The 17,538-nt window shown below is 45.1% G+C and overlaps 1 protein-coding gene across 3 annotated transcripts in view; it reads left to right on the top strand.

Annotated features, from left to right (window-relative positions):
- Nucleotides 1-2,228: 2,228 nt before the first annotated feature.
- MRPL3 (mitochondrial ribosomal protein L3) overlaps nucleotides 2,229-17,538 on the top strand; it is a 197,071-nt gene continuing 181,761 nt past the window's right edge. For 2 of the 3 annotated variants that reach the window (XM_073630341.1, XM_073630342.1), the window contains exon 1: nucleotides 2,231-2,425. In XM_073630341.1, coding sequence (XP_073486442.1) covers nucleotides 2,364-2,425 — 62 coding nt within the window. In that variant the 5' untranslated portion in view covers nucleotides 2,231-2,363. Of the gene's footprint in view, nucleotides 2,426-17,538 lie in introns of all 3 variants that reach the window. The other variant, XM_073630340.1, reaches the window with a different exon arrangement.

Genomic DNA, 17,538 nt, shown 5'->3' with positions numbered 1-17,538 from the left:
TTGGCCACACCCAATGCCCGCTACCTAGCAGTGCGTCCGCCACATTGCCACTCTCTTTGGGATGCCCAAAGGTGCCTCAGTTTTCTGTACAAACCAAGCAACAACCTCAAGTTTTAAAGTTGGGAGGTGCGGTATTATTTACAAAATCACCAGATGGAATCAAAGGGAAAAGGCCTGTAAAAAGAAAACTAATTCAGCCACCACATCTTAGGACTGGTAAGCTGCAATATATTGCATTTTTTTGCGGATCACCCACCATAGATTTAATGCGTCAGGGCGGACGCTCTACGCCAGATCACGTACCTAGTACGTGATCTAGCACTTTCGAGTCTGGGGCATGCGCTGCTGGCGACCCGCTGTGATTGGACACAGCGGGAGCCAATCAGGGCTTCCAGCGGATGTGATGTCCGCCGGGACACGCAGGTCGTTTAGGAGAAATGCAGAACGACAGTCTGCCTGTGTAAGCAGAAACACTGATCTTTACATTCCCCCAGTCAAAGCACCCCCTACACAGTTAGTAATCACTCCTAGGGAACACATTTAACCCTTTGATCGCCCTGATGTTAACCCTTTCCCTGCCAGTGTCATTAGGACAGTGCCTTTTTTTTTAGCAGTGATCACTGTATTAGTGTCCCTGGCCCCCAAAAAGTGTCAAAAGTGTCAGTTGGGTGTCCGATATCTCCTCTGCAATATCGCAGTCCCGCTATAAGCTGATCGCGGCCATTACTAGCCGCTTTGATTGACGGCGGCAGAATGTCACTCCTGCGTGAATCGCCGTAGCTGTACAGCAGGTGCTTTAAGGAGTATAAGGGGCGCGCGCGCGGCCGCCTCGTCCCTAAGGAGCCAATGCACATGCCCGATGACAGAGCGAGAACGGGGGTATGTGTGTGTAAACATACAAATCCACGTTTTGTCAGGAGTGAGGAGACCGATCGTGTGTTCCTAGTATATAGGAACACCGATCGGTCGCCTCCCCAAGTCAGTCCCATCCCCCCACAGTTAGAACACACACTGAGGGAACACAGTTAACCCCTTGATCGCCCCATAGTGTTAACCCCTTCACTGCCAGTGACATTTACACAATAATCAATGCATTTTTATAGCACTGATCGCTGTATAAATGTCAATGGTCCCAAAAATGTGTCAAAAGTGTCCGATCTGTCCGCCGCAATGTCGCAGTGCCGATAAAAATCCCAGATCGCCGCCATTACTATTAAAAAATAAAATAAAATAAAAATGCCATAAATCTATCCTCTATTTTGTCGACGCTATAACTTTTGTGCAAACCAATCAGTATATGTTTATTGCGATTTTTTTACCAAAAATATGTAGAAGAATACATATCAGCCTAAACTGATGAAGAAATTATTTTTTTTTTAAATCTGGGATATTTATTATAGCAAAAAGTAAAAAATATTGTTTTTTCAAAATTGTCGCTCTTTTGTTTATAGCGCAAAAAGTAAAAACCGCAGAGGTGATCAAATATCACCAAAAGAAAGCTCTATTTGTGGGAAAAGAAGGATGTCAATTTTGTTTGTGCGACGCAGTGCCGTATGGCAAAAAAAGGCCTGGTCAGGAAGGGGGTAAATCCTTCTGGGGCTGAAGTGGCTAGTAAAAAAAAAAACCTAAACTATCCCATAGTTTGTAGACACTATAACTTTTGTGCAAACCAATCAATATACGCTTATTGGGATTTTTTTTTTCACCAAAAACCTGTAACAGAATACATAATAGCCTAAATCGATGAAGAAATTCGATTTTTTTATTAGGAATGTAAAAGAAAGTAAAAAATATTTTACAAAATAATTTTTTTTTCAAAATTGTTGCTCTTTTTTTGTTTATAGCGCAAAAAAAAAAAAAGCGCAGATGTGATTAAATACCACCAAAAGAAAGCTCTTATTGTGGGAAAAAAAGGGAAATACATTTAATTTGGGTACACCGCGACTGCGCCATTGTCAGTTATAGTAACGTAGTGCCGTATTGCAATAAATGGCCTGGTCAGGAAGGGGGGGGGGTAAACCTTCCGGAGCTGAAGTGGTTAAAAAAAACCTAGTGAAAAGATCTCAAAGCTGAAGTTGTTGCCAGTAGCAACTAACCACGTTTTATCTATAAAAAAATTATGAAAACATGAAACATATGATGACTAGAGCTGACTTTAGGACGGCTTCTATAGTTACACAGCAAGAGCGTTCTTAGTACGCTGAGCTCCCCCTGAACTCGGAACTCTTGTTACACGGAATGTTTCCGGAGGGAAGCTTAAGCTGGCGTACAGGAAGCGGCTAGTGACATTCTCATGCTTGTGCAGAGGACAATTCTGAGTGCTGTCACTGGAGGGCTGCGCTGTACCTGTATATCGGGTGATCATGGCGGCAGTGCTGGGTCGGAGGTTGGTGTGTGTGGCCCGGGGCTCCCCTGTGACTGACAGGTGGGTGAATGCTCGGCTCTGGCCGGGTATGGAGGGATAGTGTATGTGTGTGTCCTACTGAGAGGTGATGGGCTCTCCTGTGTATTATAGATACATGCTTTGCTGTCACATCCACTGTGATCTTTGCATTTTACAGAGAATGCTAGAGGTGTCTTAAAGGCTAGCTCCACCTTTTAGACCAGGTTACACCCATATTTAGGATGTAGCATGGTGCAGATCAGCAGACCCCCACCCCAAACTGCTCCCTCCTGTGACAGTGTGTGCCCCCCACACACATACACCCCCCACACATACACACACCCCCACATACACCCCCCCCCATATACACACCTCTCACACATACACCCCCCCCCCCCCCCCACATACACACACCCCACACAAACACCCCCCAGCCCAAATACACCCACCACACACCCCACACATACACACCCCACACTTACACCCCCACATAAGTCCACATACCCACACCCCCCCACACATACACCCCTCCCACACACACCCCCCCACACACACACACTCACTATGCGCACTTGTGACAGAACAGTTAGCCCCCGTTCAAATTGACTGTGGCTTTGAAATCGTGCGACTTCATCTGAAATCGCACGATTTCCAAACTGCATGTCAGTGCGACTTCAGGTGCCACTTGGAAGACATCTGTGTGGCTTCATGCACAGATGTTTATGCAAGTGGCGCCCAAAAGTAGTGCAGGAACTACTTTCTCAAATCAGTGTGGCACCGCAAAGTCCGGAGTCGCACCAATTTGAACAGTGCGATTGCCGGAAATAGGCTGTGACCTGTCATGCGACTTGACCTGTCAAATCGCATGACAAGTCACTCCAAACTGAACGGGGGCTTAAAGAGGAGTTTCAGCCATCTGTAGAAAAAAAAGTCAGCAGCTACAAAAACTGTAGCTGCGGACTAAGGATGAGCTCCGGCGTGTTCGCGTGCTGCATGCCCCGCCAGGAACTCGGCACTGCCCAGCGCTAATCACAGGCAGTGAGACATTTCCCGATGCGCGGCTGCAGAGATCGGGAAATGTCTCACTGCCTGTGATTAGCGCAGCGCATTGCCGACTTCCAGGCAGGCTCTGCATGTGCAGCGTGTGAACACGCCGGAGCTCATCCTTACTGCTGACTTTTTTAAAAAAACAACCACTCACCTGTCCCACGATCCAGCGGTGTACTCACTGACAGCTTGCGGCTTTACAGCCTTGTGATTGGTGGATGCAGTCTTCTGGGACGCGTCAGTGTCCCAGAAGACTGCAGGATGGAGGAAGCAGCGCTCGGAACAGAAGTGGGAAGCAGGTACCTGTCAAAATCGGCAGGGGGCGAGTCCTTAAAGCGGAATTTCCCCTTTTGGGTGGAGCTCCGCTTTTAGTATTATACAGCTTCTTTTCCAGGCAGCATGATTGTTTCTGTGTTCAATGACGGGGTCACTTTAAAGTAAACTGCCATTGCTGTTCTTTCCTGTGTCAAGTGGCGGATATGCCGGCCCATTTACATTTGTGAGGTACATTGATGCACTTTATGTCACGTGTTAACTTGCATTAAAGTGCTTGTAAAAGGCTGAATTTTTTTTTTTTTTTTAACTTAAAGTATAACTAAAGGCAAAACCTTTTTGTTTTGGATAGAGTGGAGATGGATTAGATCACCTCCATTAAGGAAATTCCCCCTCTCTATTTTTTCTGTTTACCATTATCATTGAAAGTGAAAGTAAAAGAAAATCCCAAATTGGTTGTCCCCAGAAATATACCGTATATACTTGAGTATGTCTAATTTTTCAGTCCATTTTTTGGGCTGAAAAAAGCCACCTCAACTTATACTCGAGTCATTGAGCTAAAAATGCAAGAAAAGGGGGCGGGGTCGTGCCGCTGGGTGACGCTCATGTGTTTCTCCTCCCCTAATGCTCCCCTAATGCTATCAGATCATTATGTTTAATCACCGCCGCTGTGTCCCTGGGCGGTACAATTTATTGGGGTAGGGGGGGCCGCAGTGAAGTGTCCTGCCCTTCGCCGATGCCGTCACTAGTTTGCTGGGACCGTGGGTTTCCCCAGCAACCAGTGACGCTGTGTGCGTGCGCCCGCCCCCTGCTCCTCACCACAGGTCTCGGAGACAAAGACAAGCTCGCACTCACGGGCCGCGAGTAGGGGCGTGACGTCACGTGCGCGCCCCGCCCCCCTGCTGCTCGCGGTTCCCGGGTCCTGGCTTAGGCTCCATATCTCGCAGCTTCGGTATTTCAGTTGTGCGGCGTGCCCTCCTGCATTTAAGGTATGTGGGCCAACTAGTGATCACTAATGGCTGGGCATATTTTTTTTGTGCACACTGCTGGGCATATTTTGTTAAAGATCACGCTGATGGGCACCTTTTTTATGTTAAGGGGCACTCTGATGGACAAAATTTATTTTAAGGGGCACGCTGATGGGTATATTTTTAATGTGCACACTGATGGGCATATTTTCTTAAGGGGCACACTGATTTTCACATTTTGTTGTGCCCATCAGAGTGCCCTTTAACATAAAATGTGCCCATCAGCATGCTCATTAAAAATATACCCATCAGCGTGCCCCTTAAAATAAAATGTGCCCATCATCGTGCCCCTTAAAATAAAATGTGCCCATCAGAGTGCCCCTTAACATAAAAGGTGCCCATCAGTGTGACCCTTATTTTATGTTAAGGGGCACTCTGATGGGCATATTTTATTTCAAGAGCAACACTGATGGGCACATTTTGTATTAAGGGGCACTTTGATGGGCAGTTTTTACATTAGGGGCTCCTTTTGTTGTGCCCATCAGAGTGCCCCTAATATAAAATGTGCCCATCAGGGTGCTGCTGCATTTCCCATTTTTTTTTGTGGTCAATTAGGGCCTCGACTTATACTCGGATCGTCTTATACTCGAGTATATACGGTAATAGAGGGGACATTTTCCAATGGGGACACTAGTTCTGGTGACATGGGGGTCCCAAAGGAATTCCCTTAATTTGCAGGAATTTACTCTCACTTCCTGTTTGGCTATGGGACACGAAGTGAATGGAAATCTGCACAATGGGACACAGATGGCGGAAAAAAAAAAATCTGACTGGGGTTATAACCCCTCCCTTGCACTGTCCAAAATGAAAAAGTTTTGCCTGTAGTTCTACTTTAAAGCGGTAGTAAACCACAGTTGAAGAAAGAACATTTCTCCTGCAAGGCACTGTAATAATGTGCTAGTATTTATCACATTCTAGCACATTATGTGAGACTTGCCTTAAAACGAAGCCCTCCAGCGCCACTCTGTCACCGCTGAGAGGGCTTCCATCTTCCCCTGGTCTTCCTTCTGGGTTTGTGGCCTCCGGCTATATGAGTGGCTGGTGGCACCTGTGACATCATCGGCTGAATGCACTCAATATCTCCTAAACAGTGCAAGTTTAGGAGATATTCACAGTACCTATGGGTAAGTCTTGTTATAGTTTTACCTGTAGGTATAAGTGGTATAACAGAGTTTACTACCACCTTAATGTATTTTATGCATTAAGTTAAAAAACCTTCTGTGCTGCAAGACCCCCCCCCATACTTACCTGAGAGCCCCATCTCGATCCAGCAGCTCACTTGGCTGTCCCCCTTCTCACTGGGCAGATTGATAACAGCGGGAGCAATTGGCTCCCACTGCTGTCAGTTAAACTCTGACGCAGGGAGCGGGGCTGAGCCGCCCTGTCTGTGCCAATAGATGCAGAGAGGGCAGCTTGGGAGCTAGCCTGCACAAGTGCCCCTATAGAAAGCAGCTTTCTATGGGGCCACTGACCGAGGAGGAGGATCCAGGGGCACCAACGATGGACCAATGATGAATATGATCGGTACTGCTCTGTGCAAAACAAAATGTCCAAAATATGTTTTATTGGATTTAGTACGTCCAGGTGCTGTTTAAAGCCTAAGTTTACTAATAAAAAAAACAAAAGGAAAACACAAGATCAGCACAAGGGATATTATTTATAACCAATGCCATTTGTCCCTTGTCCTGCTGCATCCTCCTTTAACCACTTCAGCCCCAGAAGGATTCACCCCCTTCCTGACCAGGCCATTTTTTGCGATACGTCACTGTGTCGCTTTAACTGACAATTGTGCGGTCATGCGATGCTGTACCCAAACAAAGTTGAGGTCCTTTTTTTCCCACAAATAGAGCTTTCTTTTGGTGGTATTTGATCACCTCTGCAGTTTTTATTTTTTGCGCTATAAACAAAAAAAAAAAAAAAAGTCAATTTTGGGAAAAAAAAAAAAGCAATATTTTTTACTTTTGCTATAATAAATATCCCCCCCCCCCAAAAAAAATAAATAAAAATTATATATATATATATATATATATATATATATATAAAAAATTTCTTCCTCAGTTTAGACCGATATGTATTCTTCTATATATATTTGGTAAAAAAAAATTGCAATAAGCGTATATTGATTGGTTTGCGCAACAGTTATAGCATCTACAAAATAGGGGATAGATTCATGGCATTTTTATTACTAATTTTTTTTTTTACTAGTAATGGCGTCGATCTGCGATTTTTATCGAGACTGCGACATTTCGGTGGACAGATCAGACACTTTTGACACTATTTTGGGACCATTGACATTTATACAGCAATCAGAGCTAAAAATAACCACCGATTACTGTGTAAATGTCACTGGCAGGGATGGGGTTAACACTAGTGGGCGATCAAGGGGTTAAATGTGTGTTCCCTCAGTGTGTTTAACTGTGGTGGGATGGGACTGACTGGGGAAGGAGACCGATCACTGCTCCTAAGTATTAGGAGCAGACTGTCTCTACTCCCCTGACAGAACGGAGATCTGTCTGTTTACATTGACAGATCTCTGTTCTGTCCTTCTCAGGAGCAATCGCAGGCAACCGGTGGCCACGCGCATTGGCTGCTATGTCACGAGGCGTGCGCGCGCCCCCCCTATACTCCTTAAAGCACCTGCTGTACAGCTATGGCGATTTACGCAGGAGTGCCATACTGCTGCTGTCAAATGACCGCTTTGTCAGCAAGTGGTTAAAGTGATTGTAAAGTCTCGGTTTAAAAAACAAAAAACAAACATGTTATACTTGCCTCCTCTTGCAGTTGGTTTTGCACAGAGCAGCCCGGGTCCTCCTCTTCTCTGGTCCCTCTTTGCTGCTCCTGGCCCCCTCCCTTCTGTCGAGTGCCCCCACAGCAAGCAGCTTGTTATGGGGGCACTGGAGCCCAGTCACAGCTCCATGTTTCCATTCAGACATGGAGCCCCCTGACCTGGCCCTGCCCCCATTTTCCCCTGATGGGCTGATTGACCTTGACAGCTGCGGGAGCCAATGGCGCCGCTGCTGCTGTGTCTCAGCCAATCAGGAGCAGAGTCCTGGATGGCTTAGTCATTTGTGGACATCGCTGGAGAGAGATGGGGCTCAGGTAAGTAATTAAGGGGTTCCTGCTACACAAAAAAGGTTTTTTATCATAATGCATAGAAGGCATTAAGATAAAAAACCTTCTGCCTTTACAACCCCTTTAAAAGAAATCCTACCTCCTGATTTCTTCCCACCACCGCGTCTGTGATTTTTGGGGTTGTGGGATTATTGGAGTCCATGAAGCTGTGACAGGCACTCAATAAAAGTAGCCAAGTGTGCCTGCCCTTTCCGACCCCCTCCTACAGTCATAGAAGCTGTATTACATTAAGTATTGTATTACATGATCTAAGAATGGAGGAAATAGACCTTTCAATCATCCACTCATCCTTTTTTATAGATTGTGTTTCATTCATTGAAGCTATAGTGCCTGTCACAGCTCCATCGGCTCCATTGACACTGCACCAGAAGATTATGGTGGTAGGGATGGGAATCGAAGTAGGAGGATATCTATTAAAAGAGTAGACGGACGCACAAGGGACACATGGTATCAATCATATCCCTTATGCTAATTTTGTGCTTTTTTTTTTTTTAACTGCTGCAAAATCTTTCACTTTACCATTTAGGATGAAGGACACGTTCTCTTGTGAAGGACCCTCCCCATTGATACTTGCTTTAGCCATACTCACCTGCTGCTCTGTTCGTCCGTCGGAATCTTCAGAAATACCGGAAAAAAAGGAGCACAGCTTGTCTCCCTTTGTGCTCCACATGGAGAGAAACTGTGGGGTTAATTTACTAAGAATGGAGAGTGCAAAATCTGGTGCTTTTCTGTGTAGAAACCAATCGGCCTCCAGGTTTTATTGTGAAAGCTTCATTGAACAAGCTGAAGTTAGAAGCTGATTGGCTATCATGAACAGCTGCACCAGAATTTGCACTCTTCAGTTTTGGTAAATCAACCCCGGTGTGCTCCTTTTTTCTTTTCCCCTTTTCAACACCTGGACACTAGCCTAGCCAGGATGAAGGCTGGAATCAGGCTGCTTGGAGTTTGTTGGAGACTTTTGGATTGATCTTATTCAGATGTATTTCTTTACATTAAGCATAGTCCTGAGTGCCGATCCATTAAAATTCATTGATTTTTCTCCTGATCTCTATATTCATTTATGGTTATTCTTCATGTACAAAGATTATAACGCTGTACCAAAGGCAGTGTAATGAGTGGGGATCTACATTAATATGTAACGTTGATGCCAATGTTATAGGGGATTTGCTATGACTGAGATTCTGTCTTACAACATGGTCCAATAATGCTTTCATTGCTATTTAATATGTTGATTACAATTTGAATGCAGATATGAATAAAAAATTTTGAATTTTTACTGTTGGTATCCTAAAAACCTTGAACCCTGCTTTTCTTCTTGTTTGTTTTGGATAAGGTAGGTAAGGTTTAGAACCACAAGTTAGGTTTTTATTCATGTCTGTGATCCCATTTGGGAAGATTGACCAGCTTTATTCTGGTGACCATTGTTGCTGTAAAAGAAAGTAATGGGAAATCAAAATGTTTTTGGTTGCCACCAGTGCAGAGGTTAAAGGGACATCTTTCAATGGGAAAAATGTTTTGGGGACAATTGTCTCTGAGATTTTCCCTTCAATTTGGAGATATTTCTTTCACTTTCTATTGTATGTCTAGGACAGTTAATTTAGACAAATGTCACCAGTAACACACAGACAAAAAAGATGATGCATTCATTCTATTCCCTACTGCAGAGCTGGACAAATCCCAGGAGCCAAGAAGTCAGCTTTTTGAAAATTACAGCTGGCACTGAATATTTTAATATTAGGTTTCTTTTAGTTGTAAATGGAGCTGGTTCCTTAAAAAAATCCTACTGGCTCCTGAATTGGACAGATGAGCTTCTGAGTTCCCCTGCCCTACTCTAAAAAGTTTTGACTTAGATACACTATAGGTCCCCCAGCCTTATGTGGCTGTGCTGATCAGCTACCAAGCGCTGCATTTGTGGGTTGGGGCAGTGTTAATTTTGATGTCAAATTTCGATTACTTTTAGTTCTAGTCTTTTAACTAAAATGCCATTTTAGTTTTTTCGTATTTTAGTCGACTAAAATCTCCAGTATGTTTTAGTCGACTAAAATCTAACGGGTTTAGGTACATTTTGATGCATTATTTAAGCATTACTTTGGAATTGCCAAACTCATTCTATACTCCTGGAGTAAAAATTGAATAACATGTTTATTATTTATGGTATTGGGCTTGAACATGCGCTACAGACACAGATTTAGCTGTTGAAATATATAACTTCTTTATAAATTAAAGCAAGTTTCATAAACACAAATATTGCTTTTTGACAAGCAGAAGTACAACTTGAAAATATAAAAAAAAAAACTAAAATTGTAAACTCTGACTGTAATGCCATTGCACATATTACCTCATATATTACCAACATTAAATATCAATTAAAAAATAAAAAAAGCCTTTTTCTTTATTTTTTTTTCTCTTTTAGCAGCTTAGTAGATGCCCCCTACATATTCTTATGTGGTAGTGCAGTATTAATTTTGATGTCAAATTTCAATCTACTTTTAGTTTTAGTCTTTTGACTAAAATGCCATTTTAGTTTTATTTTAGTCATTTCAATTGTTTTAGTCGACTAAAATATTAATTTAGTCTACGAAAATATTTTAGTGGACAAAAGTAACACTGGTTGGGGGGAAGGGGCGTGCTCTCTCCCTCCTATACTTATGAAGCCCAGATGTATTCTGGGTCTAAAGTAGCACTTTTACATTAATGCTTATAGATGCATTTGAGCAACTTGGTATATAAAAATTTTGCAGCAATATTATTTACTTCAACCAGTCAACTCTCACTACAGGATTGTGTGGGCATGCACTGAGGTTGAAGATAGATAGCGGGCTTAAAGTACCTTATTTTCCGGCATATAAGACAACCTTTTACACCAAAAAAAAAAACGGCCAAAAAGCGGGGGTCGTCTTATACGCCGGGTATAAAGCGGGGGTCATCTTATACGCGAGCCGCCCGCTGGATGACAGCCCTCCGGATGCTTGCTGAATGTGCGGTAATACTGTATACATACAGTATACACCGCTGAGTCAATCCCGCCAAGCGATGTATTCTATTAATGAATACAAAGCCTGCTCTAATTGGAGTAACAACCTCTGCCAATCTGAGCAGGCTACATACAGTAGCCTGCTCGGATTGGCTTTGAGAATCAGAGGCGCGGGCTGATGATGTTACAGCCTCTGCCATTCCTTTGTGTTCATTAATAGAATACATCGCTCGTCGTGATTGGCTCACCGCAGTATACTGTATGTATACTGTGAGACAGAATGTTACCTGTTACCGAAGCTACTGAACATACGGTATTACCGCACATCCAGCAGGCTGACAGACTGGTCGGAAGGGGGTCGTCTTATACGGCAAGTATAACACAAAAACCAGTGTTTTAAATGGAAGATTAGGGGGTCGTCTTATACTCCGGCAAATACGGTATATGTGAACCCTCACCTTGTAAAACAACTCAGTTTACCACTTCAATACTGGGCACTTTCTCCCCCTTCCTGCTCAGGTTTCAGAGCTTTCGAACTTTGACGATTGCGCGGTCACGCAAAATGGTACCCAAATTTAATTCATCTTTTTTTCTCCAAGCGTCTTCCAGGACAGCCCATGAGACCTTGGGCTCCTCCTACCAGGACAGGAAACACGTTACCCCCCACCAGATAAAAGGACGGTCCTCCAGGCCCCATGTCAGTTATTTGTGTTTCCTCCGGACGGGGGGTAATATGTTCCTGGAACCTGCTCCCATAGGTCTCATGAGCAGGGGCTCTGTATGGCTATTTTGGGGGCATATTACTAACCTTTTCCTCTGCCAGAAGCAGCATCACCGTTGGGGAAGTTGGCTGTGCTGCTGTTCCCTGTCCTCAGTGCCTGGAGAGGGCCAGGACCGGTGTGATGTCGGGACCCAAGCGCGGTGCATTGCACTAAAAGCTCAGCTGAGCGGCGGTGTCCTTTGCCGACAGCGTGGCTGATCTGTGCAGGGAATAGAGGAAGCCGTGGAGCTCGAGAGGGCGGAGCTACTGCACTCCAAGCTGACCCACAGGAAGTGCCAGGAGAGGGTTGCTTCGGGGGCATATGACGTCATCATCGGGCGCCAGAGACACGGTTCCAGTGTTCATAAACGGCACGAACAGGGAACGCTGGCTGCTGGTGTTCTCTTGGTGTAATGCAACCAGGCTGTGGACGATCAAGAGGGGCAGGATGGATCCTTCACCAGTACCTGCACAGGCAGTAGATGCGGTTCCCAACACCAGCACCTCACAAGTAAGCCTGGGGTGTTTTGTCACCAGATTGCTATCCCTGTGAGTGTTCCCTCCCCCTCCCCCCTCTGTAGTAGTGGGTGTAAGGGGACACTTTTCCTTCCTCCCTGCCGTGGTGTTACGGCGTGATTGGGTGGCTTTTAATTACATTGTGGGTCATTTATTTGTCTTGCAGACCAAGACTCAGGACAAGGCCCAAGCGCAGCCACAAAAAAGGAAATGTGCGGTTTGCGCAAACAAATTGAGCTCCTCATGGAGCAAAGCAGTTTGTCGCACCTGTATATAAGGCCTAGTAAAAGATGACCCAGTAACCTCCTGTCAGAAAATGTTGTCTGCTGTCAGAGATGAGCTTACGTCTACCTTCAGCTCATTTAAAACACTAATTGACAAGCTTCAGACGCCAGCTGAGGGTCCGTCTTCAATTAGAGCTTCAGTCAGTTGCACTCCACAGCAGGCGGAGAGTGAAGACTCTGAAGCTGAAGTCAGATCTACCCGTTCTTCTCCGGAAGAATCAGGGTCAGATAGGGAGCCCAGGGATAGAGAATCCACAAGGGGCTAAAGGTTTAAGTTATCTTTAGAGGATGTGGATGACTTATTAAAGGCTATCTATACTACTCTTGAATTTAAAGAGGAGGAGGTTCAATTATCTAAACGTGATCTTATGTATAAGGGTTTGCATAAGAAGAAGTCTAGAGTTTTTCCAGTACATAGTTCCCTGATTGATACTATCAAACTGAGTGGGGGAATCCAGAGAGAAAACCTTTCTTTTCTGGTAACCTAAAAAGGAGGTTTCTTTTGAGGAGGTCTCAGCGCAGCCGTGGAACAAGAATCCTAAGTTGGACGTACCTCTTTCAAAGGTTTCAAAAAACTCGGACCTAGCGTTTGATGATATGGGCACGCTTAGGGATCCGATGGACAAAAGAGAAGATATCCTTCTCCACAGAGCCTGGGATTCTGCTATTGGGAATCTCAAACCCGCTCTGGCCTCCACATGAGTAGCCAGGAATCTGGAGGTATGGTTGACTCAGATTCAAACACATTTGTCGGACTGTTACTTCTAGAGAGCAGATTTTGAAGTCCTTCCCCCTCCTTTTTAGGGCAGTAGGATTTTTGGCTGATTCTTCCGTTGAGTCGGTAAGAATGACAGCCAGGACTTCGGCCTTAGTAAATTTGGCCAGAAGAAGCCTATGGCTTAAAACCTGGTCAGGTGATTTAGCCTCCAATTTGCACCTTTTTGGTCTTCCCCTTACGGGTGATCATCTTTTTGGCCCAGGACTGCAGGAGGCACTGGAATGCACAGGTGATAGGAAAAAGGCTTTTCCAGAGAAAAAGAAAAAACCCAGCAGCCAGAAAGTTTTTTCGTGGCCAAGGTAGGCAGCAAGGTCCTAAAGAAAAGGACAACAGGCCCAAAAAGCATTGGATGGGGCACAAAGGCAGGGGTAAAGGGGGAGTCTTGTTTAATCCTCCTCAACAACCCGCCAAGCCACAGTGACTCGGGTCCCCCAGTGGGAGGAAGATTGAGGTACTTTCTACCACAATGGGCGGCAGTCACCTCAAGTCCCTTCATCCTGGACCTAGTGACCAATGGGTACAGGCTGGAGTTTTCTTGCCAACCACCGTAGCGGTTTTTGGTCACCTTTCCTCCCCGAGATCGAGAGAAAGCAAAGGCTCTAGGTCTCCAAATTGGAGACTTACTAGTTCAAAAAGTCCTGATCCCTGTTCCCCGGCCAGACCAGGGCAAGGAGTTTTACTCCCATATATTTGTCATCAAAAAACCATCAGGGAAGCCTCGGCTTATCCTGAACCTCCGGTCTTTAAACCGTTCAGTCAGGTACAAGCATTTCCGTATGGAGACGGTATTCACGATCAAAAATCTGCTTTACCCAAACAGCTTCATGGCCACTTTGGATTTGAGAGATGCTTACCTTCACATCCCTATCCATCCTGCCAGAGATTCTTGAGATTAGCAGTCAAGATGGGAACAGAGACTCTGTACTTTCAGTTTCAAGCCCTCCCCTTCGATCTGTCCTCAGCCCCACGCATTTTTACAAAGGTGTTGGGGGAGGTGCTGGCTCAGCTAAGTTAAAAGCGATAACTATTATCCCTTACCTGGACGACCTCCTTGTAGTGGCAGAATCATACCAGAGGTTGTTAGTGGATCTCCAGACGGTGCAAGACTTCCTACAGTCCCTAGGCTGGTTGATAAACGTAGAGAAGTCATCCTTAGTTCCGGCCCAGAAAGTGACTTATCTGGGATACGATTTTTGCTCGGTAGACCAAAAAGTTTATCTTCCGCAGGAGAAAATTACAAAAATAATCCAAACTATGTCAGCATTACAGACCAACCAGTCGGTCTCACTGAGACAGGTTTTGAGAGCAGTGGGTCTGATGACCTCATGCTTTCCTGCAGTACCATGGGCAAGATTTCACCAACGTCCATTGCAACTGTTTCTATTAAGGAACTGGGACGGAGAAGCAGGGTCCCTGGAGTCAAGGGTCTGGTTACTTGCCAGGGTAAAGAGAAGCTTGTGGTGGTGGAGGACAATCTTGCACCTAACAAGAGGTCTCCCATGGTCCATTCCCATATCCCAGAGAATCACTATGGATGCGAGTTCCTGGGGATGGGGAGCTCACCTCAGCAATACAGTGGCACAAGGAGAGTGGACCTCAAGGGAAGCAAGTGCTTCATCCAATCGGAGAAAGCTGCTTGCAGTTCTGAGAGCCCTGCAGGCATTTCACACGGAAATCAAGGGTCACAATCTCCAAATTCTTTCCAACAATATCGCGACAGTCCTGTACCTCAACAAACAGGGAGGCACGAGAAGCCGGATACTTCAATCTATTGCCCAGGAGATTTTATCTTGGGCAGAAGGGAACCTGGCTTCAGTTTCAGCCGTGCACCTGAAGAGGACACAAAATTGTATGGCAGATTACCTCAGCCACTTCCGGGTAGATCGGGACAACTGGTCCCTTCATCCCGAAGTTTTTGCGGCTCTCACCAACAGAATGGGATGTCCCGAAGTGGACCTGTTCGCAAATCAGAAAAACCACAAGACAGAGGGGTTCTTTTCCTTGAACCCAGCGGATCAATCATTGGGGATCGATGCTCTGGCGAATCCGTGGTCAGACTTATTCCGGAAGTCCACCGGAAGTTTCTTCTAGAAAAAACGGATCTCATCCTAATCGCCCCTTTCTGGCCCAAGAGGCCATGGTTTTCCCTGCTTCAGACTCTGGTCTTGGAGCCTCCACTGAGTCTTCCAAAGAGAGAAGACTTACTATCGCAGGGTCCAGTGTCACACTCACAGGTGGTTTCCTTAAACTTGACGGCTTGGTATCTGAAGAAAAGATACTGAACGCCCAGGGGTTCTCTGACAAGGTAGTCAAGACTCTAGTAAATTGCAGAAAAAACAGTCACTAGAGCCATATATTCCAAGGTTTGGAAAAGATTTAACTCATGGTTATCTGAAAATCAAAGATTAACTCATGATATTCCTTCAATCTTGGAATTTTTTCAAGAGGATGTCGACAAGGGTCTTTCAGTTAGTACCTTAAAGGTACAGGCGGCAGCTATCAGTGTGTTCCTCCAGTTTTCTCTCCTGGAAAATCGCACTATAGCTCTAGGGCCAGACCAGTAGTGGTGAGAAGTTGTCCAACTTGGGACCTGTCCCTAGTACTTCAAACTCTGGTTGAATTTCCTTTTGAGCCTCTTGAAGATATCTCAGTTAAGTTACTCACATTAAAGACCTGTTTTTCTTGTAGCTGTTACCTCAGCTCGTAGGGCCTTCAACTTACTTACCCTATCAGCAAGGGAGCCTTTCCTCACGATTTTTGAGGATCGAGTTGATTTAAGAACCGATCCAGGTTCCCAAGGTGGCCCCGATCCCAAGGTGGCCCCGATCCCAATTTGGCTAGTACATTCCACCAATCTCAGGACATTGTACTGCAAACCTTTTGTAGTTCACCACAAGGAGACCTAGAAAGAAAGTTTTGTTTTTTAAACATGAGAAGGATTCTCCTAGTCTATCTTGAGGTCACCAAGACCTTTAGAAAAACTGATGCCTTGTTTGTCCTCTTTTTCTGGAGTTCACAAGGGAAATAGTGCATCTAAAGTCACTCTGGCTAGATGAATAAAGCAAGCTATCTCTGAAACTTACAAAATTAGGGAAGTTCCTCCACCTTTTGTTACTGCGCACTCAACTAGAGCCTTGTCTACATCTTGGGCTGAGAGGGCTCACTGGAACAAATTTGCAGGGCTGCCACATGGTCCAGTTACTCGACCTTCATTAAACATTATCGCCTGGATCTCCTATCAGCTCAGGAGCAGGCGTTTGGTCGTAAGGTCCTTCAGGCAGTTGTTCCTCCCTAAACTGGTACATTTTGGCTCATCATCTCATGGGCTGTCCTGGAAGACACTTGGAGAAAAGCTGAGTTAGACTTACCGGTAACTCCTTTTCTGAGAGTCTTCCAGGACAGCCGGATTCCCACCCGGTTTCGTCTGAAGTTATGTGTATTATGCATGTTTTGCAGGGACATCCTACGGTTCTTAAGAAGACTGACACGGGGCCTGGAGGACCGCCCTTTTATCTGGTGGCGGTAACGTGTTTCCTGTCCTGGTAGGAGGAGCCCAAGGTCTTATAGGCTGTCCTGGAAGACTCTCAGAAAAGGAGTTACCGGTAAGTCTAACTCAGCTTTTTTTTTTTTTTTTTTTTTTTTTTTTGGGAAGCCAAGCTTTCTTTTGGTGGTATTTATTCACCGCTGGGTTTTTTATTTTTTTTTGCTAAACAAACAAAAAAAGACAGAAAATTTTGAAATAAAAATGTTTCTCTTTGTTTGTTATAAGATTTATGGGTGCTGATGATGGGCGCTGATGGGGATGCACTGATGGGGATGCATTTAAGGAGTGCTGATGGGGATGCACTGATGGGCACTGACAAGGAGGCACTGATGATGCTGCACTGATAGGCAGCACTTATGTGGCTGAACTTCCAATCAGTGTAAATGTGCCTTGCCAGTTATCAGCTCTCCTTTCCTCACACAGTGACAGTGCGTGAGGAAAGGAATGCTGATAACCGACAAGTTTGTTTACATGTGATCAGCTTTGATTGGACACAGCTGATCACATGGTAAAGGGCCGCTGTGATTGGTCCTTTACCTCGATCTGTGATCAGCTGTGTCTAAAGGATACATCGGTCACAGAGCATGCTGATGCGTGCCCCAGGGGGTGCGCGGGAGGCGTGTTCTGTGTAGGGCTATGTTATTTAATCGCTGCATCGATTTGGGTGTCATCGATGCATGCGACCTGTAAAATCGATGTCGGGTGACGTCATCCCGACTTGACCCGCCCCTCCCGGAAGAGCGCTCTGAGCGTATCTGTCAAAATAACTTTTGTAATAAATGTAGAGTTATAATCCATTAAGTGGCCTCCGCTGTATGT

The sequence above is a fragment of the Aquarana catesbeiana genome, linkage group LG05 (genome assembly GCF_042186555.1).
Source record: "Aquarana catesbeiana isolate 2022-GZ linkage group LG05, ASM4218655v1, whole genome shotgun sequence".
NCBI lineage: Eukaryota > Metazoa > Chordata > Amphibia > Anura > Ranidae > Aquarana > Aquarana catesbeiana.
This window is presented reverse-complemented; position numbering and strand designations above follow the sequence as displayed.